Source organism: Hippopotamus amphibius, chromosome 4 (genome assembly GCF_030028045.1).
Source record: "Hippopotamus amphibius kiboko isolate mHipAmp2 chromosome 4, mHipAmp2.hap2, whole genome shotgun sequence".
In the NCBI taxonomy this organism is placed as follows: Eukaryota; Metazoa; Chordata; class Mammalia; order Artiodactyla; family Hippopotamidae; genus Hippopotamus; species Hippopotamus amphibius.
Window position 1 is genome coordinate 162,158,218 of NC_080189.1, and position 27,422 is coordinate 162,185,639.

At 45.0% G+C, this 27,422-nt stretch overlaps 1 protein-coding gene across 3 annotated transcripts; it reads right to left on the reverse strand.

Annotated features, from left to right (window-relative positions):
* Positions 1 to 2,383: 2,383 nt before the first annotated feature.
* Positions 2,384 to 26,670, reverse strand: ANGEL1 (angel homolog 1). 3 transcript variants are annotated; one of them, XM_057733239.1, is made up of 10 exons: positions 26,539 to 26,670; positions 23,234 to 23,809; positions 22,087 to 22,313; positions 21,573 to 21,642; positions 20,573 to 21,006; positions 18,203 to 18,329; positions 17,783 to 17,893; positions 6,744 to 6,813; positions 6,057 to 6,220; positions 2,384 to 5,199 (listed from the first exon to the last, which is right to left on the reverse strand). In XM_057733239.1, the coding sequence occupies exons 1-10, from the start codon at positions 26,600 to 26,602 to the stop codon at positions 5,150 to 5,152; spliced, it is 1,893 nt and encodes a 630-aa protein (XP_057589222.1). In that variant the 5' UTR covers positions 26,603 to 26,670; the 3' UTR covers positions 2,384 to 5,149. The 3 variants fall into 3 exon arrangements, with proteins under 3 accessions (XP_057589222.1, XP_057589221.1, XP_057589223.1); XM_057733238.1 differs by having other exon boundaries at positions 2,384 to 5,310; XM_057733240.1 differs by lacking the exons at positions 21,573 to 21,642; positions 22,087 to 22,313 and having other exon boundaries at positions 2,384 to 5,310.
* Between the last annotated feature and the right edge of the window lie 752 nt (positions 26,671 to 27,422).

Sequence of the window (27,422 nt, forward strand, 5' to 3'; positions counted from 1 at the left end):
CCAGACTCTCACCCTCAGCCTGCTTAAGCCACCCAGCTCTTGTTCATCCTAATCTGGGAGACCTTTCCTGCTGGCTATAAATGAACCCCTTCTCCCTCCCAAGGCCGGTTCAGCCCCTAGAGGCTCAGGATGCATTCCAGAGCCCTGCTCTTCCTATCCTAGTCCCCAGCAGTCCATCAGGAACAGAGGAGGAAGGCTGGGTGTTCTCCTAGGAGATGAGGCCATTTCAGGAAACCATAGCAACAGGGAACTGAAGTCCCTTCTTATCACAGTCACCAGTACAGAATCTATGGTGGTTAAAGCCACAGCTTTGGAAAACTGGTTCCACCCGTGACCCCTTCTTCCTCTGCACTGTCCCTCCAGCTCTGGAGCTCTTTCCATGCTTTAAGGCAAGTCCAAACAATTGCACCTAGACCTGCACTGAAATTCCTTTTAGACCCCACAGTATTTTTCACCTTTAACCCTTCCACTCCATTTCTCTGCTCTCCTTTCATTCAGCTTGAGATTAAAACCTAGACTTATAAGAGGAGGAAGTATATTTCCTACTTCTTACCCCAGCCAATCCCCATAAAGTCCTAACTAGAAGTGTAGTTTAGCACAGCAAGAGTACCTCACTTTCAATAGCGTGGTGGTGAGGCGTGGCCGCTGGGAAGAGGAGGTGGTCCACTGGAATCCATGAACGTCTTGGGCTGTACCATTAAAAAGAGGCTATTATGTTACTTACAGGTTCATTTAAATCCAGCTTAAATGATACCAAAAAAGAACCTTTCAATAAACCAGCGTTGGTGAATAACTTGGCTTATACACCTTTACACCAAGGCAGTATTGAAATTTACACATTCAAGTCCAGCTGAAGCACCAAGGGCCTTGTGGGTGGGCTTCAGTGAGATGGGCTCACGCATGGCAGGTGGGTCCCTGGACTGCTCTCGTGCAGATGACAGCTGGGTTAAGTGCTGAGGTGAGTCTGTCATGAGTCAGCCAGGCTCACCATGGACACTGCTTGGCCACTTCCTTAGAATGGATGCAGAGCTAAGTGCCAATCGTGGACTCCCGTGAGGACCAGAACCCAGCTTGCTGGGGGGATTACTGCATTTCCTTCTGCTCCCTTTCTTTCAAATTCACAGCATGTGCCTGCCTAGTTTAGGCACGTGACTGAAGTGGGTTGGACTTCTGAATGCAGGTGGCACTTCTCAGAGCCCTGGACATGAAGAGGTTGAAGCTGTGCACTCGCATCTGCCAGGATCTGACATCTTGACCATGACTGGAGGGCAGTGGTGACAGGAAGCACTGGTCATACCAAAGACTAAGCCGACTGGCCCTCATGCGGGCTGCCTGGTAACCCTTCTAGTGTATGCCAAGGGGGTGAGAAGCCCATGGAGGCCTGGCACGTGGTATGTGTATGTGGGAACATGCACTCCCTCCGACCCCTAGCCAGGAAGGACCTGGGCATGAGAAAGACAAAACCTCCAAGAATGTTGAGTGTAGAGACTCCACTCCTCTCCGCAGCTGCGGGAGGCCTCCTCCGGCCTCATGGGCACGGGAACTGACTAGGGATGGGGCAGAAGGCGGAGTTCCCAATTAAGGTCACGTTCTCCAAACCTGGGAAAGATCTGCACCCTACCAGGCTCCCATCTGGCTGGCCCTTGCCTGGGACAGTTTTGTTTTACCCTCTCTCTGCGGGCGGAAACTATAGGAGATGGGCCCCTCCTGCTCCCAGAAGAAGGGAAGCCATGCTTTGCCTTATGTAACCAATCAAAAAACAATCCTCTAGTCAATAGCTAGAGGGTAAGAACTGGGAAGAGAAAAACAGAGTTTAAAAACAAGCCAGCAGAGGGCTGGTTGGTCATTTCCCTTCTCCTAGGCCCAGCTCCATATATCTGCCTTGTAAGTCAACCTGTCTCTCCTACTCCCAGGAAAGACTGTGTTCTGAGGATTTGGGTGGCAAGAAATAAAGCAAAGGAGATTCTCAGTTTACCTCTTTGGGATCTCTATTTCCTCGGATGTAAAGGTAAGATATGCACACTGAACTGCCACCCTGTTGTGCTGCTAACTGTTGATTGTGAAAGTGAAAGCACTCTGGAAACTGTAAATCAAAGTGCTGTGCAGATGCTATATGACTCGGGTCACCATGGGAAGCCCTCCAGGCCAGGAAAGGGGTCTCTGGGGACACAGCTCAAAGCTTAGGAGCTATAAAATGATTCCGAGCCTCCGGGACCAATTGTGCAGGCTGGCTAGGAAGAACTACCCACCCCCAATTCCCGTTGTCACCAGTAATTACCAATTATTACCAATTATTGTAATTACCAATAATACTCTGGGATTCTTAGCATCCCTTCAAACAACGTAATCTCAGATCTGAAGATGCCTCACAAGTGGAAAAGAATATTACTTTAATTTCCATTTCACCAAGATATGTGAAACATAGGGAGGGATTAACTTACCCACAATCACCAAGTGACCAGGCCGAGATGACAAGTCGTGTTCGTAATCCCTGGCAAAATTTTCTTTCTGCTGAATCCCAACCCAGGCGGTTCAACTGGTACCCAGGTAGCTTTAAATAACCCAGATTGTCCAGTACCGATTCAGAGGTGTGGGGTCTGGGATTCTGATCGGGTAAGGCAGAAAACCACACCTGTTCTCAGGCTTCTTCCCACGGGCACAGGGGCTGGTGGACTCGCTACACAAGGAGGCTGGAGGAAGACAGAAGTCCCAGTAGAGTGAGGCCCAGGAAAGAAGAGAAACCTTTCCAGCAAGAGATGGCCCACAGCTCAGCCATGGCTCCAGAATACAGAAGAGATGATCAGAAATAGAAGCGCAGCAAGAGGCATCTGCCACGCGCATCACGCCTCATGCAGCGGCTGTAGCTTTGACCAGGAAAACACTTCTCATCCTGCTTTCGCCACAGACCCTCCTCTGCTCAGACTAGGGGCAGGTACAGGGGCAACAGCTGGAATAAGAATGAAAGCAGCTGAGAGCACTATTCTCCTCTAGCTTGGCAAGGATGAAGAGAGCTGTACCCCATGAAAGTCAGGGCAGGCGGCTGTGCTCAAGCCGTTCCTCCCAGGCCTCAGAGCAGTGGGCATCTGCTCAGTTACCAGAGGGAGATGACAGCCCTTCTCTCTGGTCTAGATTTAGAGTTTGAAGCTCCACCCCAGGATCAGTCTCTTCCTCTCTGCTCACCTCATTCTCCAGGCCTTCCCTCCCCTATGCCCTCCAGGATCCCAACAAAATAACCAACAGTAGGGGAGAAAGTTAAACCTTTATTTGGAAAAGAAGAGTTCAAATGGCCATTTAAAACCCCCTTTCATTTCCAAAACAAAAACAAATAAGAAAACAAGGAAAAGATCACCTATCAAGCTCCTGCCCTCTGCCATCTTTAGCTATTTTTAAACTACATTTCCTGGCGGAAGAGAACAGCAATGGGCCCTAGTCCTAGGAACCAACAGGGCACTGTCTTGAGACCATCTCAAGAGATGCCCAGGGAGAGACAAACAGAGTAGATGGTGGGGTGTGGACAGATAGGCCTGGGGCTCAGACAGGCACATGCCCAGTACCCAGGAAACGACGTTTAAAAACATACACGCATAGGTAAATTCCCCAGAACCTACGCATGGAAAGCTTATAACCATGAACGCAGCAGTAGAATTCAAGCTGGGCCTTTGGCTCTCAAAAAATAAAAATAAAATAAAATAAAAAGAGAGAGAGAGAGAACGTTAACCTCTAGCTAACTGTCCCAAACTTCAGCCTCTCAGCTATATCCTCCAGCCCCATTCTGGAGGCCAAGTGGGCCAACTGCAAGTCACATCTGCAGGGCCAGCAGCTACACCCAGCAATGAAAGGTTAAGGCATGCAGGTGACTTGTGTGGGCCAGGGTACCTCTGCACCAGGAGAGGGAAAGCAGAGGCAGTGAGCAGCCCAGGCCCTGCTGGCCGGAGCAGATCCTAGAGCACCGCCACCTCCAGTTCTTGGGCCCGTTTTGTCCAAGGCTGCCTTTATGCTGAGAAGGTTTGGCCTGAGCTTAAATATCAGGCTTTCTAGGGAAAAAAGGAAGGGAATGGGGGAGGCAGCAAAAAGTAAAAAGCAGTGGGAGGAGAGGAACAAAGAACTGCAGCTTAGGTGTGTGGAGGAAAGGGAACAAGTCCCTGAGGCCTTGAGTCCCAGCTGCAGCGGCTGCAGAGCCTGCCCTGCTGTCTCCCCGCTGGGACTCCCACCCTCGCCCCAGTCCTCCAGTGAGAGGAGAGTTTCCTGACCGTTCCTTCTCCACATGTTTACAGAGTTTTGAACCTCAAACCACTATCCCTGCCCACGAACCCCCACACAGGGGTTCAAACGTTTGCCTCCCACAGGGCAGCCTAGGGAAAGGGACGAGCCCTAGAGGAGGCACGCCAGGCCTGTGAGGAGCTCTGGGTCGGAGGCTGCTGAGACAGGCAGCGCATCCCCGAATCTGCTGCTCCAGGTTGTGGGGCCCACTTGTTCCCAGAGCCCAGATGATGAGGATGCCCTGGCTGACGGGATGAACACCCAGTGAAATACAGAAGATAAAAGGAGAGAAGGGCCCGTGCTCCTGCTGCTGCCTGGCAGCACACAGCTACCCGGTCACGCCCTCCACCTGCCCCTAGGCCGATCACCCCAGTGTGGAAAGTGGGCTACTCAGAGACAGGCATGGCTGCACAGAGCAGTCCCGCCCTGAGAGGACGCACACAACACACATTTCACATGTCTGTGTCTGGCAAGAGGGCTGGGCCCAGAGGTCTCAGGCAGGGAGAAGGTCAGGTCAGAAGGCACCACCAAGAAATGGCCTGAAAACAAATAACCAATGACATCAACAGCTCCCACAACCCTGGTAATTAAAAATCAAGGGGGAGCACTGGATACATGGAAGGAAGGGGGAACCCCCCCCCTTCTGCCTCTCCCAGGGCCACCAAGTATGTGGCACAAGTTTAGGAAGAGGTTGGGTGGGGCAGGGACCACAGGCAGAGAATGTGGACAGGCCTGGAGAAAATCTAACCATGGGAAAAAGGGAACAAGGAGGGGGAGGGGAGGGGACGTAAGTTTCTTGGATCTAAGTTTCCAGGAGCACGGGATATTTCCACAGTCTCTGATCCAGTGAGCTCTTCTGGAAGAGAAGCTCTCTTCCTCTGGGAGCCCGTCATGGGGCGGTGACGTCCATCCCAAAGCTGGCCAGTAGGCAGAGGTGGTCTGAAGAGCAGAAGGGGTTGGGTAAGCCACTGGCAGCCCAGAGAATCTCTTCAGAGAGGAGGGAGAGCCGGCCTAGGAGCTTGAGAGTTCCATCCCGACACAGCCTGCGATCTGGAGCACAAAGCAGAAGCCAGTGGGTAAAGCAGCCGCAGCCACACTGCACAGGGCGGGGCGGGGGGAGGCCTGCAGGAGCTACACCTCGTAGAGGCTGCATCTCCTCGGCTGCCCACCCTCCCTCACCTCCTGCTGCCTCTGACTGAGGCCTCATTTTCTCCGCTACTTCATGAAATATCAGTGAATGAAGCAGGGTGAGTTCAGGGGGCCTGTGGCAAACTGGAGAATGCGTGCCCAAGCCCAGCATTACAAGATCTTCTGATTTTCCAAAAGAAGCCAGAAGCTCAGATTTTTTATATAAAATTTGATTTTTAAACATAAAATCCAAACATTTTTAAAAATATGCTTTAAACAAAATAGGCATGAGGCTGACAGACTGCTACATTGTGACTACAGTGAGGATGGGAAACAGGGTTTCTAACCTAACCAGGTCCCTCACTAACCAGCTGCCACTGAACAAGTCCAATCACCTCCTGGTGCTCTATTTTCATCTTTAAAAAGGAGGGACGGCTTGTTCTGCCCACATCTCTCTAATGCCACAAGGATAAAAAGAGAAGGCAGGCAAATGGCCTAAGGAAAGTATGATGAGGATGACCAGGGTCAGGCAGGCATGAGATCTGCTCCTCTGCTGATCAGGTCCCAGCAGCCCAAGCCATGTGATCAAATGCCTGACCTGCCTGACCGATCAGTTCCCTGGGACTCTTGGGGGTGGCTTCTAGGAATCCAGGATCCACCAAGCTTACCAATTCTGTTCCCATTCTCGCAGGACTCGGCTGAGAAGAAGATGTAATCCACCGTTGTTCCAAGACCCAAGGGCATTGTGGTTACCTCTGGGCGGCCATGCTGGGGCAGGAAATGAGTATATACCGAGGTCAGGTGGAGGCAGTGCTGGATGGTGCCTACAGTCCTACAAGGATGAAGGGGAAGATGTCAGTCAACAAACATTATTGAACTTTTCCCAAGGTCACTTCTCTGTGGGTTTTATAAAGTTTTTTAAGGGATGATCCCAAATAACTCAACCTCAGCAAATTCCTTCCCATGCTAATAAGAGGCTGAAAGTCTTAGCTAAAATTAGCCTAGAAAACAGACACATGTATGTTCAGTCCTACTGATGTTCCTCACCCCCCACTCTCCTCTTGCTACCTGGTAAAGTGTACCTAATGTACCCTTGTCCGTGGGTCAGCAAGCTCTTCTGTGAGGCCTTACTCCTTAAGAAAAAGCACACGGGCTTTTCATTTGCAAGAACCTGGGTGGGTCACCTCTGGCCTCTGCACACCTGTATGTTCCTCCATAAACAACATGCATTAGGGGAAGAGAGAGCTCAGCAAAAAGTGTTCCCCCAAATCAGCCCCAGGAAAGCTAACAGGAATCTCTCTAATACACCTCGATGGGGCTGGGATGCAAGCAGAAGGGAACTGGAAGGAGATTACCTGGGGAAATCAGGCTCAGGCTCAGATGTGTCTTCCTCAGCGACAGACTCGGCCCAGCCAGCAGGTCGCTCTGTAGAAGACAGAGAGAAAGGGTTTTATCACTCACCGACAGTGAAGTAGGGTCAGAACCTTGCACCCTGAAATCCCACCCAGATCCTTGACTGGATTGTTCCAGAAGGGAAAAGGGAAAGAGAAAAGGTGAGGGGAGGAAGAAAACGATGGACCAAAGTCAAGAACCTCAGGAAGCAGACACACAGAGGCCTCTAACACAGACATCTCTTCCTTGGCTCAGCAACTTTTTAAAAAATTTAAATTTATCCTTTAGAATAGGTAATACAGTCACATGGTACAAAAATCAAAATGTAGAGAAAAACATCAGTGAGAAGTCTCCCTCCCACTCAGAGGTCCTTGCCACTCAATTCCTCTCTCCAGAGGCAACCAGTGTCACCAGATTCCTAGTGTATTCCTCCAGAGATGTTCTATCACACACCATCCATTGTATGACATGCATATACATACATACGCACACACATACACACATATATATATCCATTCTTATACTCACCTATATATGTACACACACATACACAAAGAAAAAAGACACACATTAGCAATATCAGGGAAGAAAGAGGGAATATTATTACAGATCCTGCTGGCATTACTAGGTAATATGAACTGACTGTTTCTCCCAAAATATGTTGAAATCCTAACCTCCGGTATGATGGCATTTGGAGGTGGGGCCTTTAGGAGGTAATTTGGCCTTGAGGGTGAAGCCCTCATGAACAGGATTAACGCCCTTATAAAAGGGACCCCAGAGAGCTGTCTCACCCTCTCTCGTCCATGTATGGATGCAACAGTAAGTTGGCAATCAGCAACCCAGAGGAGGGTCCTCACCAGAAATGGACTATGCTAGCACCCTGACCTTGAATTTCCAGCCTCCAGAACTGTGAGAAATAAATTTCTGTTGTTTATAAACCAAGTCTGTGGTATTTTGTTACAACAACCCAAACTGACTAAGAAAACAAGATAACAAGAATCAACAAAATTGACAAACCCTTAGCAAGACTGACCAAGAAAAAAAGAGAAGACTCAAATTACTAAAACCAGGAATGAAAGAGGAGCCCATCACTATTAACCTTAAGAAGTAAAAATTGTAAGGATACAGTAAACAACTGTATGTCAACAAATTAGATGACAGGTAAAATGGATAAATTCCTAAAAAGGCGAAAACTACACAAACTGACTCAAGAAAAAGAAGAAAATCTGAATACTTCTATAACAATTAAAGAGACTGAATTAGCAATTTAAAAATTCTCACAAAGAAAAGCCTAGGCTCAGATAGCTTTACTTGTGAATTCTGCTAAGCATTTAAAAAAAGAGGTAACACAGGGCTTCCTAGATGGCGCAGCGCAGTGGTTAAGAATCTGCCTGCCAATGCAGGGGACATGGGTTCGATCCCTGCTCCAGCAAGATCCCACATGCTGCGGAGCAATGAAGCCCGTGCGCCACAACTACTGAGCCTGTGCTCTAGAGCCCATAAGCCACAACTATTGAGCCCATGTGCTGAAGCTACTGAAGCCCACGCGCCTAGAGCCTGCGCTCCACAACAAGAGACGCCACGCACTGAGGAGCCTGCGCACCGCAAAGAAGAGTAGCCCCTGCTCACAGCAACTAGAGAAACCCCGTGCGCAGCAACGAAGACCCAACACAGCCAACAAATAAATAAATAAAAAGATGTATTGATAGAAGCTTCAATAAAATTTCATGTTAATTAACTTAAAAAAAAAAAAAACTGGTAATATGAATCCTTCACAAACAGTTCCAAAATATAAAAGAGGGAATACTTCCCAACTCATGCTATGAAGTATTACTCTGACATCAAAACTAGACAAAAACATCAGAAAGAATGAAAACTACAGACTAATATCTCCTACGAATGTAGATGCAAAATGCTGCAACAATTACAGTACCGTGGTTTTTAAGAAATGTATATTTGGTCATTCAGATGACCAAATATATATTTCTCATATACAGTCAGCCTTCATATACAGCCTTAATCCACAGTTCCTGGCTCAAAACTCCCCAAAAGCTTAGAATTTCCTCTGTGGAGAGTGAGCAAGGTGCCTTTTGTTACATTAATGAGGCAATTTTTGGAAAGTACGGAAGGATGGGGGCTGGTTGCCAATGGAACCAACCATGTGATTAGAGGAACATTCAGTCCCACCCTCTGACCTCTAGGAAGGGGAGACAGGCTGGAGATGGAATCAGTCACCAATGGCTAAGGATTTAATAAATCATCCCCATGTAATGAAGCCTTCATAAAACCCAAAAAGGACAGGGTTCGGAAAGCTTCCGTGTTGGTAAACTTGTGGAGACTCAAGGGAGAGTGGTGCAGCTGGAGAGGGCATGGAAGCTCCGCATCCCTTCCTACATCCCTCGCCCTATGCATCTCTTCTGTACAGCTGTTCCTGAGTTATATCCTTGTATAATAAACCAATGATCTAGCAAATGAAATGCTTCTCTGAGTTCTGTGAACCACTCTAGCAAATTAATCTAACCCAAGGAAGGAAGGGGTTGTAGCAACCTCTGATTTATAGCCAGTTGGTCAGAAGATGCACAGGTAACAACCTGGTCTTTTGACTGGCACCTGAAGTGTTGGAGGGGTGGGTCTTGTAGAACTGAGCCTTTAACCTGTGGAATCTGATGTTATCTCTCAGTAGATACTGTCAGAACTGAGTTGGATTGTTTGTTGGTGTTGGGGGAAACTCCTCCTCCCCCATGTTGGAAACTGAGTCTCAGAACAATATACTGGCAAACTGAATCCAGCAAAATAGGAAAATAATTATATACTATGACCAAGGACGATTTATCCTAGAAATGTAAGGTTGGTTTAACATCTGAAAATCAATTAATATAATACATCATATTAATACAATATTGAAGAACAAAAACCACATGATTATCTGATAGTCACAAAAAAAAAACTGACAAAATCCAACGCTCTTTTATGACCAAAAAAAAAACCCACAAAGAACAACAAAACAAAAACCCCACAAAACAAATAAACAAAAACAAAAAAACAGCCCTCACAACACTTAAAAAACTAGGAATAAAAGAGAACTTCCTCACATGGATGGACCTAGAGACTGTCATACAGAGTGAAAGTGAGTCAGAAAAAGAAAAACAAATATCGTATATTAACACATATATGCAGAATATAGAAAAATGGTACAAATCAACCAGTTTGCAAGGCGGAAATAGAGACACAGATGTGGAGAACAAACATATGGACACCAAGTGGGTGGGATGAATTGTGAGATTGGGATGGCCATATATATATTACTAATAAGAAAAAAAAATCAAATTGTACACTTTAAATATATGCAGTCTATTGTATGTCAATTGTATCTCAATAAAATTCTTAAAGAAAAAAAAAGGGAGAGAGAGAACTTCCTCAACCTGGTGAAGGGAATCCACAAAACACAAACAAAAACCAACCAAACAAACAAACCTCATAGCTAACATCACACTCAATGGTAAAAGAAAACCTCCCCCCTAAGATGAGGAATAAAACAAGAATATTCCTCGTCACCACTCAGCACTGTAAGGAGAGTTCCAGCCAGGGAAGTTATGGAAGAAATAAAATGCAACCAAATTGGAATGGAAAAAAGTAATACCATTTCTATCTGCAAAATGACATGGTCTTATATATAGAAAATCCTAAGAAATGCACTAAAAAACTATTAGAACTAATAAAAGAGTTTGCAAGATAGCAAGATACAAGACTAATATACAAAAATTGCATTTCTATACACTAGCAATGAACAATCCAACAATGAAATTCAGAAAATATTTCCATTTATAAAAGTATCAAAAGGAATTTTAAATAGTTACAAATAAATTTAACAAAAGAAATGTAAGCCTTACACACTAAAAGCTATAAAACATGGAAAGAAACTAAAGGTCTAAATAAATGGGAAAACTTCCATGTTCATTGATCATAAAATAATACTGTTAAAATGGCAACACTTCCCAAACGGATCTACAGATCTGTAAATCCCTATCAAAATCTCAACTAATTTTTTTGCAGAAATTGACATGGTGATCCTAAAATCCACACAGAAATGTATGAGACCCAGAATAGCCAAAATAATCTTGAAAAACAACAATGAAGTTGCAAGACTTACAGTTCTCTATTTCAAGTTTATACAAAGCTAAAATAATCAAGATAGAGTGGTACCGGCTTAAGGACAGACATATAGATGAATGGAATAGAACTGAGGATCCAGAAACCCACATGTCCACAGTTAGTTGATTTTTTACAAGGGGAGGGGTGAAGGGAAAATAACTGCTAATGGATATGGGATTCCTTCTGGGGGTGATGAAAATGTTGTAAAATTAGATTGTGATGATGCTTCCACAACTCTGAATATACTAAAAGCCACTGATTTGTACACTTTAAATGGGTGAATTTTATGGTATGTGAATTCCACCTCAATAAAGTTATTTTTAAAAAAAGGATAAGAGAATGTTATGGACAACTTCATGCCAATAAATTTGATAACTTAGATGAAATGAGATATTCCTACATTTTCCTTGTTAAATTAATTTCTGTTTTTTCTTCTTGTTGCTATTATAAATAGGGACTTTTTAAAATTACATCTTTAGGGACTTCCCTGGTGGTACAGTGGTTAAGAATCCACCTGCCAATGCAGGGGACACAGGTTTGATCCCTGGTCTGGGAAGATCCCACATGCCGTGGAGCAACTAAACCCATGTGCCACAACTACTGAGCCTGCGCTCTAGCGCCCACAAGCCACACCTGCTGAAGCCCGTGTGCCTAGAGCCCGTGCACCTAGAGCCCGTGCTCTGCAACAAGAGAAGCCACCGCAATGAGAAACTCCCACACCACAATGAAGAGTAGCCCCCACTCACCACAACAAAGACCCAACACAGACAATAAATAAATTTACTTTAAAAATTACATCTTTTAACAAATATATCATTATTTTAATATATGAATACTATTGATTTCTGTATATCAATATTCTACCCAGCTACTTTCAAGAATTAATGCTATTAATAGTTGTTAGTTGATTCTCTTGGATAACCAGTTATATAACCATATTAGCAGCAAGTAATATTTTACCCCCTCCTTTCCATTGTTTTTACTTCCATTTTCTTACCTATATTTTTCTATGTTCTACTTCTAATTCTGCGGCTGGTGTCTCTCACAGTCATGATAGTGGTCATCCCTGTCTGTTCCTGACTTTTGACAGGAACGCTACTAGACTGTCTTCTTTATGCAACATGCTCATTTTTGGAGTTGAGATAAATGCTTTTGTTTTTCTTTTTCAGGCACCTGGCGGCTCTGCGTCCCTCCCTCTGTGGTGCATCCAAGCACTGAGTGCTCCGACTGACCGAGATAAATGTATTTTAATGATGTAAGGAATTATCTATTTTTTCCTTAAGAAGGCTATTTTTTTAAAAATCTGGAATAAATGTTGAATTTTAACAAATGTCCCTGCTCTCTTTCAGTTTGTTCTTTTTCTAACTTGAGTGGATGCTTAATTTACTTACTTTTATTTTTTCTCATCAATATAATTCTATGATTCAAAATATTCTATATAATTCTATGAATTTTCCACTGAATGCTGTTTTAGCTATATCCCACAAATATATGGTATTTTCATTATTGTTATTTTCTACATATTTCTGCAGTTTCGGTTTAAATTTCATCTTTGACCCAAAAGTTATCTGAAATTTTTAAAATATCCAGATAGCATTCTCATTTTTGTTTTTAATTCCTATTTTTACTGCATGTGTGATCATAGAAAGTTGGCTACACTATTTCTCCTGTTTGAAATTGATTTTTTTGTGTGTGTGGTAGTCTAGGAATTTCCTGTAGATATTTTAAAAGATGTCTTTGCTCTGCTTTCAATGTTCAGAGTTCGATGTGCATTTGCCAGACAACATGTTACTTAAGTCCTCTGCATTCTTAGCTATCTTTTATCTACTTGATCTGTTGTGAACTGAGAAACATGAATTAAAACCTTCAACCATTAGTTATTTTCTGACTATTATTCCTTGTTAAATACTGCAGTTTCACTTTGTGATGATTGATGTGATGTTTTTTGGAGCATAAACGTTCTTAACAACAACAACAAAAAGTTCCTAACACTAATATCTTCATTTTGAGTCAGAAAAATCACAGTAACCATCAAGATATTGAAAATGGTTTTCTTTCCAGCAAGAGGCAAGCCAATTTAGGCTTCTGAGTCATATAAGAGGTCAGGAATCTGTGGCACCATTACTCCAGAAGACAGGTGAGAGATGAAAATCAAAACTGGACAATGAAATACCAGTCTGCTAGAGCCATCCCTTATACAGAGCCATTAGGTTTTCATGTCTCATTCCTAAATTTGAATGGACACCTCATGGAATCTTTGGGAACAAACAAATAATGGGGTAGGAAGAAACTAACTCTTAAAAGAACCTTGGAAGGAACAGATGGAATTTTTAAAATTATCATCCTCAGTAGTAGAATGACAATATTGGATTCATTAAGAAAAATATGATATGAAAAAGAAGCAACTTTTAAAAAGAGATTTTTGAAAATTAAAAATATAATGGCAGAGAGGACTTCCCTGGAGGTCCAGTGGTTAAGACTCCACACTTCCAATGCAGGGGGCATAGGTTCGATCTCTGGTTGGGAAACTAAGAACCCACATGCCGTGTGGTACGGCCAATAATAATAATAATAATAACAGCAGAAATTTAAAATCGCTAGAAGGAATGAACAAGCTGAGAACATCTCACAGATGGTAGATTCTAATATCCAATTAATAGGAATTCCAAAAAGAGAAAGCAGAATGTAGGAAATTATTGAAGAAATATTACTAGCAAAACTATGTGAACTGAAATAAATTAGTTTCCATTTGAAAGGGCCCTTGAGTATCCAAAACAATGAATAAGACCAGCACTCAGAATAGGATAAACCATCATGAAATTTTAGAAATCAAGGGATTAGAGAGAAGAATCAGAAAGTCTCAGAGACAAAGAGCGGATCAAGAATCAAAATGGCAGCAGACTTCTCATTAGCAATGCTGGAACCTGCAAGACAATGGACTAAATTAATTTCCAAACTAGACCTTTATACTTACCAAATTTTCATACAAGTGTTAGTACAAAAAAATCAAGTTTGTTTTTTTTTTAAGTACATGAAAAGGAAAAAAAGAAAGAAAAATGCTTCCCTCAACACCAGGTTCTACTCATGCACTGTGTACAAACAGCACTGCTCTGGCAGTTACATGGGACTCCAGGCCTCTGCCTTCCCCACCTGAGCACATGGGCTACAACTGCCTCCACCTGAGCTGCAACATCTTCCTGGACCATTCAGCACTGGTAGCAGCCAAGCAAGTAAGTTCTTCTGCAAGTAGTTGGGAAGAAGACAGTAAGTTGTGCAAGAGTGGGCTAGTGGAGAAGTTGGATTCAGAACTTTGCGGGTTCAAAAACTGAACAGGTAGCCTTTGCTCTGTGGCCAACTGGTCAGTTTGTAAATAGCAGTTTACAAAAGTCATCTATTAGCAACTGTTTTTCCCTAGAATGCACGGAATTGGGCACATGGTTTATTCTTACATGGTAAAAGAACTGAATCTCTGGGGATAAATGGAAATATGCAAGAGCTCATGAAAAAGAAAACATAGTAACCCCTTTCTGTGTCTTTAAGAACCACACTGGAAAGGGGAAACCACTAATAATTTAAAATATTTACAAGAGCTGGACTTAAAGTTTAGATTCCCTTCTTATGAATTATTCCCTCACAAAGGGAGTTGGGGAGAGTGAGAATCACAATTTTTTTTTCATTATACAACTTGTGTGATGCAGAACACTCCAGCACAATGCAATGTCAACTTGTGGGAAAGTTAGATCATCACTACCTAGCACTGTAGCTCCTTTTGCAACTCAGATGCTTCCCATTAAAGTCAGTGTCACAGTCAAGTTGGCAAGTTTTAATGTGCACAGTTGGGCTGGAAAACTCTGGTAGTGGACTGGAAATATTATTTGTTAGCACATCTAAACAAATCCTCTAGAAAAAAAGATCACACACTATGATCTCCTGGTAGTGAACTTAAGTCTTTCTACTCATGGTCTAAAAGTGGTAGTAGCTTTTTAGATTTGGACTCTTTAAATGATATTCATCAGAGCCTGTTCAGCCCTGGATGGGGGTACTGAACAAACAGAAGGGCATGTTCACAATATGTGGAGGATGGGCGTGTTTACCCAAATTTATTCTCAATTTTGAAAATACTGCTATTCCTGGGCACTGTAAGTGAACTGGATATTTTCCCACTACATAATGATTCTACTTACAAAGTGATTGTCAGTATGTATTTTAAAGGTTCTTATTTTGTTATTAAATTGAAATGCTTATTTTATGTTTCAAGTACAGTACCGATTTTTTAAAAATAATGTATTCTTAACATGGAATTACCTAAGTGGGATCCAACTACTGTTTAACTTTAGGATTTTGTATTCTTAAAACATTGATCCACTGCTTCCCTACCTGAGCCCAACTGATACAAGCATTTATCCCAGTTCTTGGCACTCACCAGTCGCACTCTGCATGGTGGCCATCAGTATTATTATTGTTATCCCCACTGCTGTAATAATACATTAGCTTTGCAATTAACAAAAAAACAACAAGAAAAAACCAAGCCATTGAAATGTTCACTGCTCTGCGCAAAATGCCAATTCAAGTTAAATTCCTTTAAGAAAAAAATGAATTCGGGCTTCCTAGGTGGCGCAGTGGTTAAGAATCCGCCTGCCAATGCAGGGGACACGGGTTCGAGCCCTGCTCCAGGAAGATCCCACATGCCGCGGAGCAACAAAGCCCATGCACCACAACTACTGAGCCTGTGCTCTAGAGCCCGTGAGCCACAACTATTGAGCCCATGTGCTGCAACTACTGAAGCCCACACGTCTAGAGCCTGTGCTCCACAAGAGAAGCCACGGCAATGAGGAGTCCGCGCACCACAACGAAGAGTAGCCCCCACACACCGCAACTAAAAGAAAGCCTGCACACAGCAAAAGAAGACCCAACACAGCCAATAAAATAAAAAAATAAATGAATTCATTGCTTACCACCAGTTCTTTTACTATAGTTTTTTCAGTCATTGCTTGGTTGCCTTAAGTTATTCTTCCAGCAGTTTCTTTAAGAAAGGCTTCGAGTTGAATACAAAATTCTTGAGCCATACCTTCTTTCCTTGAAGCCTTGCTCTCCTGAGTTCCAGAGTTGATTGTTAATGTTAAGAAACCTGAAGCCTACCTGATTATTTTCACCTTTAAAAGTAGCCCAATAATTTGGGGGGGGTTCAATTGCCCAAAGGATTCTTTTGTCTTTGACTTCTGTTAACTTTATTAGGATGTCTTACTGTTGATTCTCTTTTTACTGAGACATGGTATATCCTTCTCAAGCTGAATATTCAGATCTCTTCATTTTGGGAAAATCTTCCTTGAATCATACCTTTAAATATTCCTTTTGTGCCATTATACTGACTTTCTTCTTTGTGAACTCCAATTATGTGTATGTTGAATCTCCTTAACTTCCACTACTGTCATTTTCTCTCTAGTTGTTTTTATCCTTCCTGGCTTCTGTCTCATCTTGTTTTCAGCAGTGCCTATTCTCTCTGTGCTGCATCTAATTTTGTCTTCATTTTATGTGATTTTTAAACTTTTTATTCCACTTCTCTCCTGAGCTCTGCAGTTTATATTTCTTCTTCTGATGTGCTTGAACTTATTTTATGAAAGCAATTATTTTATTTTTGCACTCTTATTTTATAAAGGCAATTGCTTAATTTTTCATTTATGGGAAAATAATCCTAATTTTCATATGCTCCATAGCAACAATTTTAATTTTTGAAGTAAGTATTCTTTATCTGCATTTTTCTTGTTCCTTCCACCTTTTTTTCTTATAGTATTTTAGTAGAGATCTCATACTGGTTCCTTTTGGGCAGTCTAGCTTTGAATTAATTGAGGTTTTTCTGTACCGACTATTGGCACAAAGCTTATAAAGGGAAGAACTGGGTATATATTCCAAGTAACAGGCATTTTCCTTATGACACGGGGTTGTGTATGAGTCCTTTTAATCTTTACTTCTCCCCAGCCAAAAGAAATACGCAGCTCTGTAAGTATTACATCTCCCCCCTGCCACTTAGACTGCTTCATGCAAATATGGCTTGATTCCTTGATCAATCTTTCTTCCACTGCCTCTTTGAACCAAAAGAGGTTCAGACAATCTCCTTTCACAACCTGTGCATCCTATTCTTGTTGATGAAACAAGGGGTTTTGATTTCGTGCCTCAAGGTACGCTCCTCACCTGTAGAAATGCACCCTGCTGGTTCTTTTTGAGATCCATATGGCCCCACCAACAAGTCTCTCCATGCCTCCTCCAGCACCCCTGCATGACCTCCAGTGCTTCTTGCAGCCATTCCACCTGTGCTTTGGTTCATGATTTCAGATATTTTCAGGTCTCCTTGCTTTCTCAGAGATGTAGTTTGCATTTCTTTCCTTCATTCTCCTTGTTGCTTTGTAGTGGTTTCAGAGACAAGAAGTGGAGAATGTCAAGGATACGCTGCTACGTACAATCTGGAAGTTCTCAGTAGGAGTAACTTTTTATTACAACCAGGAGTACAGTCACCTTATGATTTTCAAAGCCCCATCATGTGTATTTTCTCTTATATATGCCACATACATGCTAGTTATTAGCAACTTAAGTCTAAAAAACTTGTGGCTTACTCAAGGTCTCAGAGCTGGTTAGAGCCCAGGTCTCTTGATTCCTGGGTTCCCAACACATTGCACGTGGCCACTGAACTCCACTGACCTTCCTCCTAAGCATACTTATTACCAGAAGCTGATCTCTAAGAATTATACCTAGAGAAGACTAAGAAACCACATAACTGACAAATATCAGAGGTGAAGAGGAAAGAAGACCAAGCTCAATTGAAACAAGTTAGGGGAACAAGCTTAGTTCCCATTACCTGGCTTAGTATCTGTCACTCCTTCCATTAGAACCAGTCCTACAGGTCGCTGATAGGCGATGTTGCAGAAGCGGAAACGCAGCAGGAAGTCACGGCTATACTTACGTCTCTCTGTAAACCAGGAAAAGCCAAACAGTGAAAGAAATGAAGAGGAGCCACATGCTGAGACTGCCTTAATACCAAGAAGCTTTCAGTGCAGGGACACAGAGGAAGTCTGGCTCTGAAGACAAGGAGATGTTCCAACGGCTATGATTTAAAGTTGTCCATTTCACTGGGTGACAGTGAGGAGGACAATGAAAAAAACAAAGGCACGTGCTAAGAGAACTGAGAGAATTAGACTTTCTCTCATCACTGAGGTGCCAACTTTCTCCCAGAACGGGCAAGGAGGGACAACCAACCAAGAATGTGGTGTGTGCTCACCTGATCTCTTGGGGTGACAGGAGGTGACATACTGACAGCAATCAGTGATGCCCAGGGAGCTGGGCCACAGTGGCGCCTGCAGCTTCCTCTGATAAAGCTGATGGGAGAAGTCTTCCTGTCCAGATACCTACAAGGAAAGAGCAGATGGGAGTGAGGAATCTGAAGTGGAAAAAGGAAATAGCCCATGTTTTGGGACATGCAGACAAACACACACACACACAGTTGCATACTATGTACATAACACAAGCAAGACATGTAGGTCTCAGGGGAAAGTTAAAAATAAGGAGCTAATTAAAATAATTATTTCTTTTTTTTCCTAGAAACACTGAAATGTCCATGAGACAGGAATAAGGGGTAAGGGAGCGAAGTATATGAGTCAAAGAGAACAGAACTATATAAACATATGGTCCCCTAAATTTCACCTCAGAAAAATCTACACTACTCTGCCCAGGGAATGTCAACTTTCAGGGGCTTTAATTTGCAATGAGAAAAGGTTTATCCTGATCTTTGTATCTTCTGGATCAAAATCTGGCATCTAGAGCCTATTACTGGGAAACCACAGGGTCGAGCCAAATGGGAAATGCACCAAAGCACTTTACCGTATCTATGTCACCATCCTCGGCCAAAGCCAATGAGCAGCCTGGGAACGGTCATAACGTAGTAGGGGAAACAATCGGCAACATCAGTCAGCTGCGTATCTCCAACATATGTAGCAAAATCCCCTTTATTTCATTTAACAACAACAAATATTGGAATGACACTAGCTACGTGCTGCGGAGAGAGCAGTGACAGACACAATCTCTCTGCCCCTAAAGGACATACATTTCCAGTACGCCATCAGAAGTAAAACACACCTTCAGTTTAATGGCCATTTACTAGCTGTGTGACTTTGGGCAAGTTAGTTAACTCTCTTGGGTTCACTATCGTCTACAATTGAATGGGATGATAATACCACATACAGTTAAGAATCTTGATAATAACCACTACAAATCACTGACTGCTTCCTTTGAAGCAGGAACTGGAAAACACTTTGTGTGCATTATTTTATTTAATCCACCAAAGAACACCCTCTGAAGTAGGTCCCATTATATCCCCAGTGTATGATGAGGCATATGGGGCTTACAGAAGTGAAGTAACTTGCCCAAGGTGGCAGAGCAGGGATCTGAATGCAGGCCTGTCTGGCTTCAAAATGAGTGCTCTTAATCACTATGTTTAACAGCAGCTGTCACATGGTAGGCACTTAGTAAATTATTCTTCCCATTACCTGAGCCCCTTGATTATAGCAGCTTCCTGGCAAGATAATGCCTTTCTCTGCACGTGTGGCAACCAGGACATCGCTGGCACTCGAGTAACCTCATTAAAATAAAAGCCCAAAGTGCTCAACAATAATTCAGTCATCTTATGTCCTTTCCTCACTGTGCCTTGCCAAAAGTTAACCAACAAATTGGATCAGCAGGGGCAAAAGAGAGGAACAAGGAGATTAAGTGACATATAACGAAATCAGCACAAGCTGAAGCCCCTCAGTAGGGCTAAATATACTACAATAAAACTGTAAGATACCTATGTTATAAACATTCAGCAGTTAAAAGGAATGAGACAGATACATATGTACATTGTTGAGTGAAAAAAAAGCTACAAAATGAAATATACAGTAATATATCACATTTAAAAACACACAGGATAGATTACAGATCAGCTTTTAAAAGCAATCACAGCATAGTTGCAGAGGGCAAGAGCTCTGAGGCCAGACCACCTGGTTACAAATCCTCACTCTACCACTCACTACCTGCATAAACTAGAGCAAGAAAATTACCTAACTTCTCTATGCCTTAGTTTTCTCAAATGGAAGCAAGGATAGAAATTGTGAAAGTTAATGAGTTAATACATGTAAAGTGCTTAAAATAGCACCTGGCACAGAATAAGTGCTTAATAAATGTAGATTATGATTACATCATCACAGCTGCTTAGATACCACTGTAAATGCATAGAAAATGACCTGGAAGAACACCACCAAGCCATAGTTATTACTAGACTCTAAGGGGAGATGTGGGAAATATAGATAATAAAGGGGGCTTTGGTCTTATTTTAAAATGTTTGAATTCTTATAGGGATGTACTTGTATACTTATATGCACTTACATACTTATGTACTTGTACACTAAACATAAATGAATGATAAAAACTGAAAGGATTCCAATATACCAAAGGCACTCACGAGTTCCAGGCTTGGGTACCTGCTATCAACAGAACAAGAAAAAGCAGGACGGAGCCAGAACAGGTATAACTGAGGTCCTTGCCACAGAAACAGCACTGGATGCCAACACCCAAATCTCTCCCTAAGCCAACCCCATAGTGGTCTCTCCCATTTCACCTTCCAGGCTGGCATCCCATGGTACTGGAGTTCTCCATCCCTGATGAAGTTGTAAAGAGGTGAATCAGGGACGGAATTCAGGTCCCCACACAAGATGATGGGGCAGTGGCTGCCATCTGACAACCTGGCCACCTTGTCCACTTCAGCCAAGAGAATGGCCATCTGGGCTAGCTTGACATCACCCCGGCGTGGGTTGTACAGGACGTGGGTATTTGCCACACATAAGGGGGCCACCGAGACTTGCCCCAGGCCTTCTGGGACGAGTGGCTGCAGCAGCAACACTAAGCCCACATTGTCCCGATTGAGGAGCTCCAAACCAGGCCGAAAGTACTCCACAGGGCTGGCGCAGAGCAGACGGAATCTCGTGGGCTTGTAGCAGACAGCACAGCCATCTGTCTTACAGCCGGTTCGCCTCTTGTAGAAACAGGTAAAACCTGCAAGGAACACCCCGCCAAAGAGATGGGTCAGAGTCCTTGAAGTCTGCGTCCTTCCAACCAGTGGCAGTAGCCCAGGTGTATGTGACTAACGCACTGCTCCTGCTGTTCAATAAGGGGAGTCCTTGCCCTTGCCAATTCCTTGGTTCTGCAGAGGTTCCCTTACAGTTGTAACCAGATGACTGAGTGGCTAGAAGGGGAAGGAGGGATAGAAGGGTATGAAGCAATAACCAGATAGGAAAAGCATGGACTCCAACATCAGACAAGCTGGAGTCTAGGCTCCATAAGTCATGAGTTTTTTCTGAACCTCAGTTTCCTCATTGTAGAATGGGAATAATATTCAGCCTCACAGGGTTGGTTACTTCAAGAATTAAATGGCAATATATGTCAGGATTGCTTTAAAACTTCAGGACTCTACTTTCCTTCTCACCCACACAAAGAAGCTAGCTCACAGGTGAGACTGAGGGTTTACTGAGGTGAAAGAAAGAGATAGTGCATTCAAGAGAGAGCAAACAGGGCTGTAGGAAGAAAAAACAACTGGCAGACATGCCAGGGAGCAGCGTTACCCATCATTCTCAGAGAGGGCTCCAGCTGCTCCCAGTAATGGTCTTCCTGGACTTCCTGGAGACACAAGATCTGGGAAAATGACAAGGAAACCAATCACTCCAGTGTAATGGAGGGCACTGGAGTACTCCACCCCAGGAGCAGGCACTGACGCCACATAGGAAGCTGCTGTGGGTCTCAGGCTGGGTCACACTGAATCTTCCCCTGGGTGCTGACTCTTCCCTGATAGCCACTAGCAGCAAGAACAGGCCCAGAGGTAAGCTGAGACCAGACACATGTGCTGGATCTTCCTGCTCCTTGAATCCCTCAAGTCTCCCTCCCTGCATAAAGGTGCAAGGAAGTGTGCACCTAAGGAGAGTCTTCTTCGCATCTGCCCAAAACTCATTTACACCAGGCAGGCAAGCTCCAGCCCTAGGAGCTTGAAGAACTATGAACATATTCATTTTCTAAGAGCACTGGGAAACAGCCAGGGTCCAGAGCAAATGCAAGGTGGCACATCCCTCTGTTTTCACTCACATCAGGGTCCCAGTGCTGGAATTCCTGCATGAGATTCGCAAAGCGATAGTTCCAACTGAGGATGTCTGGGTGGCAATGCAGATAGAGCTCTGAGCTCTGTTGCATCAGGTCCTGGGCCAGGATGTTATAGGACATCAGAGTGAACTGGAACTGAGGGCCATCCCCTGCCTCCAGGCCCTGAGCATCTGGCTGAGTGGAGAAATCCTCCCATTCTCGCCACAAGATTTCTGCAAAAGGGTTGGGAAGAAGAGGTCCATAGTAAAGCCATGTTATCCACAGGGCCCACCATCTCCACTCCTGACTCTGTGAAACTGTGATGAAGTTCCTTTTTTCATTTTCCCTGTCAATCATCCCTTTCTGCGGTGACCTGAGTAACACTCTTAAGGACATTCTCAGATCAGACAGTAAGCCCCACAAAGCCAGAGACAGTCTTGGCCTGTTCATCGCTGTATCCCTAGTACCTAGCATAGTACCTGGCACCTAGGACAAGTTCACTAAATATGGCCAACAATTTCTCACTTTTGATAAATCCATGGGTCTCCGGGCAATCACTCAGATAAGTGTGCTTAGTAGTCATCTGAGATTAAAGACATTTCTAGAGCAATCTCAGCCTTGGGTGTTTCCTGACCTCTAAATCTGAAAATGCCTATGGAGCCAGAAACCATGTGTCCCCCATACACCCTCGAGCAGGCAGCTAAAGAATGGATTTCAAACTAATGTAAGCCACAGCACTCATTCTCCAAATTTTAATTGAAGCCCAACATGTAACACAGATAAAAATGGAGTTATCCTGGTTGAGCAGAGAGTGGAGGCCCTGAGAGCTCTCCACCTCTACCCCAAGTCACCTCCAGAGAACCAATAATATAGAGAATCAGAACTAGGGTCTGCTTTCAGTTCTGCCACTACCTAGCTATGTGATCTTAGGCGTGCCCTGCTACCTCTCTGAGCCATGATTACTCCATCTGAAAGGCCAAGGGGCTGGATGAAATGACCTCTAGGCCCCTCTGGATCTGCCACTGCAAGAGTCTCAGAAAAACAGAATGCTGCAGCAGAGCTCCACACAGGAGAACCTTCTCCTTAGCAATGGCTCTGCTCACGTCCGAGACAGCCTGCTGCCCTGGCTCACTCAGCCAGTTGTTAGACTCACCGTGATATGGGATTTCCATTGGGGGAGGCTGCAACTGCCCCAGGCCCGCAAAGGGCCAGATGGGAGCCTCTTCCTGGGGCACGGGCTCCGGTGCTATGCTCCAGGCCACCACTGCAGGGTCCTCTTCCCACTGCTCTGCAGCCAGGGCACCCATCGGGAGGACGGCACAGTCTGCATACTGGGGGCCGGTCTGCACGGGGACTGCTGCCCACATTGGGCCCTCGACCTCTGGCAGTGGCTCCTCTCCTAGCACCTCGGGGAAAGGCTCCTCCAGGTTCTCTGCTGCCCGCAGGTCACTTAGCTGCCTGCTGGACCACTGGTCCTCTGGAGCAGCATCCTGTTCTCCGGGATTATCCATCAGGAGCGCCAGGCTGCTCTGGGCTAGACCCTTATCTACAAGGGGACCCTCGCTCGCAGTTGAGAGCACCTGGCTCGCCCCTTCTTCTCGCCACTGCTGCAGCAGGCCTTCACACTCCTCCTGGTCGAGGCCCCGAGGGGCCATGGCAAAATCGCCTCCTACCTGGGAGGACGAGCTCTTCGCCAGAAGGGCATTTTTTCGACATGTGAAGAAAGCATCTAAGAAGAAACCCAAAATACCATGTTATAACAGCATCACCCAACCCATGCCCTTCTCCCAACTTTTAATATAAGTCCCATACAAACAAGAATCGCATCCCCCTTGTGCACTGCTGCACCGTCACTGAGGCTGCCCTTTCTAGCGCCTGGACCATCGTTATCATCAGAGTGAAGTGCTTGCCACGTGCCAGGCGCTGTTCTAAATGCTTTACAAGTATTAGCTAATTCACATGGTAGGGATCTGATAAACATTCAGTGTGTGAATGAAAGGATGGCTACCCCACATAATCTAGGACAGAGGTGGTCACGTACAACCACACTCCTTTTATCTGGAGGTTTAGACTGCTACTAACATCAACTCTCTGGTTCTAGGAGCCACATTACACTGGCACCAGCACTTGACCACGAATCAGAACTGTGGCTTATGGCCTCGCACTGAAATTAACAAAACTACGTGACCTTGGACAATGCCCCTAGTGAGATAGATTCACTCTTGACTGTAAAATGAGGACAAAGGAAGTTTGAACTAGATAATCCCCAAGAGCTTTTCCAGTTCTATAAATCCCTTAATCTATGAATGCATTCTAAAAGAAAAATGCCTAAAGTAGACAAAAGTAGTCTCAAAATCTGTACCATCTATCTCTTAACAAAGGCCCTGGGTCCTCTTCTCAAAGCTATTTATTCTACTCATAAATCTTCACAAACTTCATTATCAGCTTTCCCATTCCATAGCACTCTAGAGGCTGTAAATCAGAAGGTGCCAACAACTGACAGCAAGAGACAGTTGCCATCTCTCTGCTATGGCAGCCACAGTGACAACCAACAGGCAAAAAGCAGGTGGGAAAACCCTAAAATTAGAGCCCCCCAAATCCAAGCACAGTATTTTGGTGCAAACAAAACCTCCTCCCACCAACACACACTAAATCATTTATTTACAGCATAGGACAAGTGACATGTACCATGATGACCCTCAGTCACCAGAGATTCATTTTATCGATTCCATTTTTTTTTTTTTAAGGGCAAGAAAAACTTCAAAATGGTTCAAATGTTGAAAGACACTATCTTATTTATGGTCTATGTGGATTTTTGTCCCTCAAACCAGTGGTTTTCAACCAGGGGTGATAGGGAACATTTCTGCATTGTCTAGAGACACAGTGATTGTCACAACTGTGGGGACGCTACTGGCATCTAGTGGTTATAGGATAGATACCGCTGAACATCCTACAGTGCAAGAGACAGATCCACAATGAACTATCCAGGCTCAAATGTCAACAGTACCGAGACTGGGAAACTCTGTTTTAAACCCATGGGCTGGGTTGCTGGCTTTAGTCTCAGGAACTTGCTAATTCCCTGCCCTTTGAATCATCCTCTATGTATACCCCATGGCAAAAGTTCTTTGATTTGTATGTGTGAGGTTACTAGTTTTCAAACTTTTAGCAGGTTTTGGTTGGTGATGGTGGCTTGCTTTTCAGCACCAGAATTCTTTCATTAAAAGAAAATCTGTAGAAAGCAAATGCACAAATACGAATGGGACTTCTTTAATAGGTGTGTGCAAGTGGGTGGGGGGGAGGTGACCCTTCCTGAGATACCTAAAACTCTTGACTACTGGTCTAGAAACCTCTGGACTAGTATATGTCACTAAGGCTGCTATTATGGACACTGGCAGAACTCCAGAAATGACAGCAACATGGTTAGATGAATATGCGTTAGTTCTCTTAAAACAATGACTTCTGTGGAGTTTCTCATTTCTAAGAAGTACATACACACATGACATTCCCGAATTCAGTGCCTACTATGTTCTGGGCAGTATGCTAGCACTAGATACAGTCAGCAAAACAGACATGGCCCTGCCCTCCAGAAGCTTGCATTCTAGTGGAAGATACAGACGTATAACATACATTAAATGTTTTATATGGAATATACAGTAACACAAATTACACGCGCACAAACACACACGCATACTGTGTAAAGCTCCAGAGAGGAAAAGCACAGAATGCACAGCTAGACCTCTTATTTCTAAGAAAGTCCTTCTACGTCTGTCCTGGGAGTCCTGTGGGAGCTCCCAGAGGAACTGATGGTCTCAAGAGCCTCGGGAAATGTCAAAGACCAGGAATGGGGGACGCAGGCAGATCATGGCAAAATTAAACAATAACTCTTCTCTAAGTACCCGCTGGGCACTGCCTACATCTCTAAACGCGTGGGACATCGCTCCAAAGCTGAGGTTTCAGTGTGTCTCTGGATTCTGAGCATCCGTTTTTTTCAACCAAAGACTCCACCGAGAGGCAGCTGGGAAAGTTGAGTGTGGCGTCGGCCCAGAGGAAGACAGGTACGTCCAGGTCTTCAGTCCACAGCCCCCCAGGGCCGACCGGCCCCTGTCCACAGAGAACTTCCGCGCGGCCAACCCTCCCCGACCCCCAGGGCAGTGACTCGGCGCCCCGGAACCTCTCCGCACCCCCCGGGGCCAGAGAGGGGCGGCTCCGGCCCCTCCCCCAGCCCCCTCCACGATAACTGTGGCCCCGGTCACAGAAGTAAGGAGGGGGGCCGCCCACGAGGGTCGCCGGCCAGGCCCGGGCCTCGTGGAATCCGGGATGGGGGCCGCCTCCCCACACACTGGCACTGCCGCGGGAAGGTGGTCGAGAGGCCGCGCCGCACGCTGCCCCAGGCCCCGCGGGGCGCTGCCGAGGCAGGCCCGGGCCTGGCACCCGCCCGTCAAGACGCGGGGCCGGTACCTGAGAGGGCGCGGAAAAGGCGCGCGGCCGGCAGCAGCAGGTAACACAGACACGACGCGATCATGGCCGGCCGCCTGCGCCAGCGCCCGCCTCCCCTCTTCGCCGCTGCCCGCCGGGTCTCCCTCCGTTCGGCCCCGCCCCCGGATCGCCCCGCCCCCGGCTCCGCCCCCGGGCCGGCTCACATGGTACCGCTGCGCTTCAACAACAACTTTATTGAGAGCGCAGGGCCAAGCGGGCGCCCGTGGGGCGGGGAAGCCAGTTCCCTAGGCAACGGAGCGGAGCGGGTCGGGCGTGGTTCCCCGCAGCCGCAGAAGCGCAGGGGTTTGAATTAAACTTTTAACTTAAACGTTTAAATTAAACTTAAACTTAAACTTAAACGTTTAACTACCATCTTGGGTCCACCACGTAACCTTCCCGCCCCTCAGTTCCCTCATCTGTAAAATGAGGTGCTGGACTTTGACTAAGGCCTCTCCCAGCTCTGACTTACATGATCTTGCCCTGCTCAGCCCAGGTTGAAGAGAGCAAACTCATCTCCGTTTTTCTGCTTTTCCTAACTCTCTTCCCCAGCTCAGGTCACACACTGAGTCCACACCTTGCTTCAGCACATAAGACCCTCTAATCTGGGGAAAAGGGGTGTCCCATTGGTAAGGGAGCCCAAAAGGGGAGGGAGTGAACCCTCCACAAGGGCAATGGGACCAAGTCTGGTTGGTTGGTTGGTTTTCCTTGTGGTATCTCTCCACTGTCTATGACAGTGCCAGGTACATAGTGGGGACCAAATAAACCTTTGTTGATTGAACAAAACATGTGCCACTAAAAGAAGGCCAGTTCTTCCATCAACTCTGTGCTACTCAGACCTCTTTAATTCTCTCTTCCCCTTTCCCACT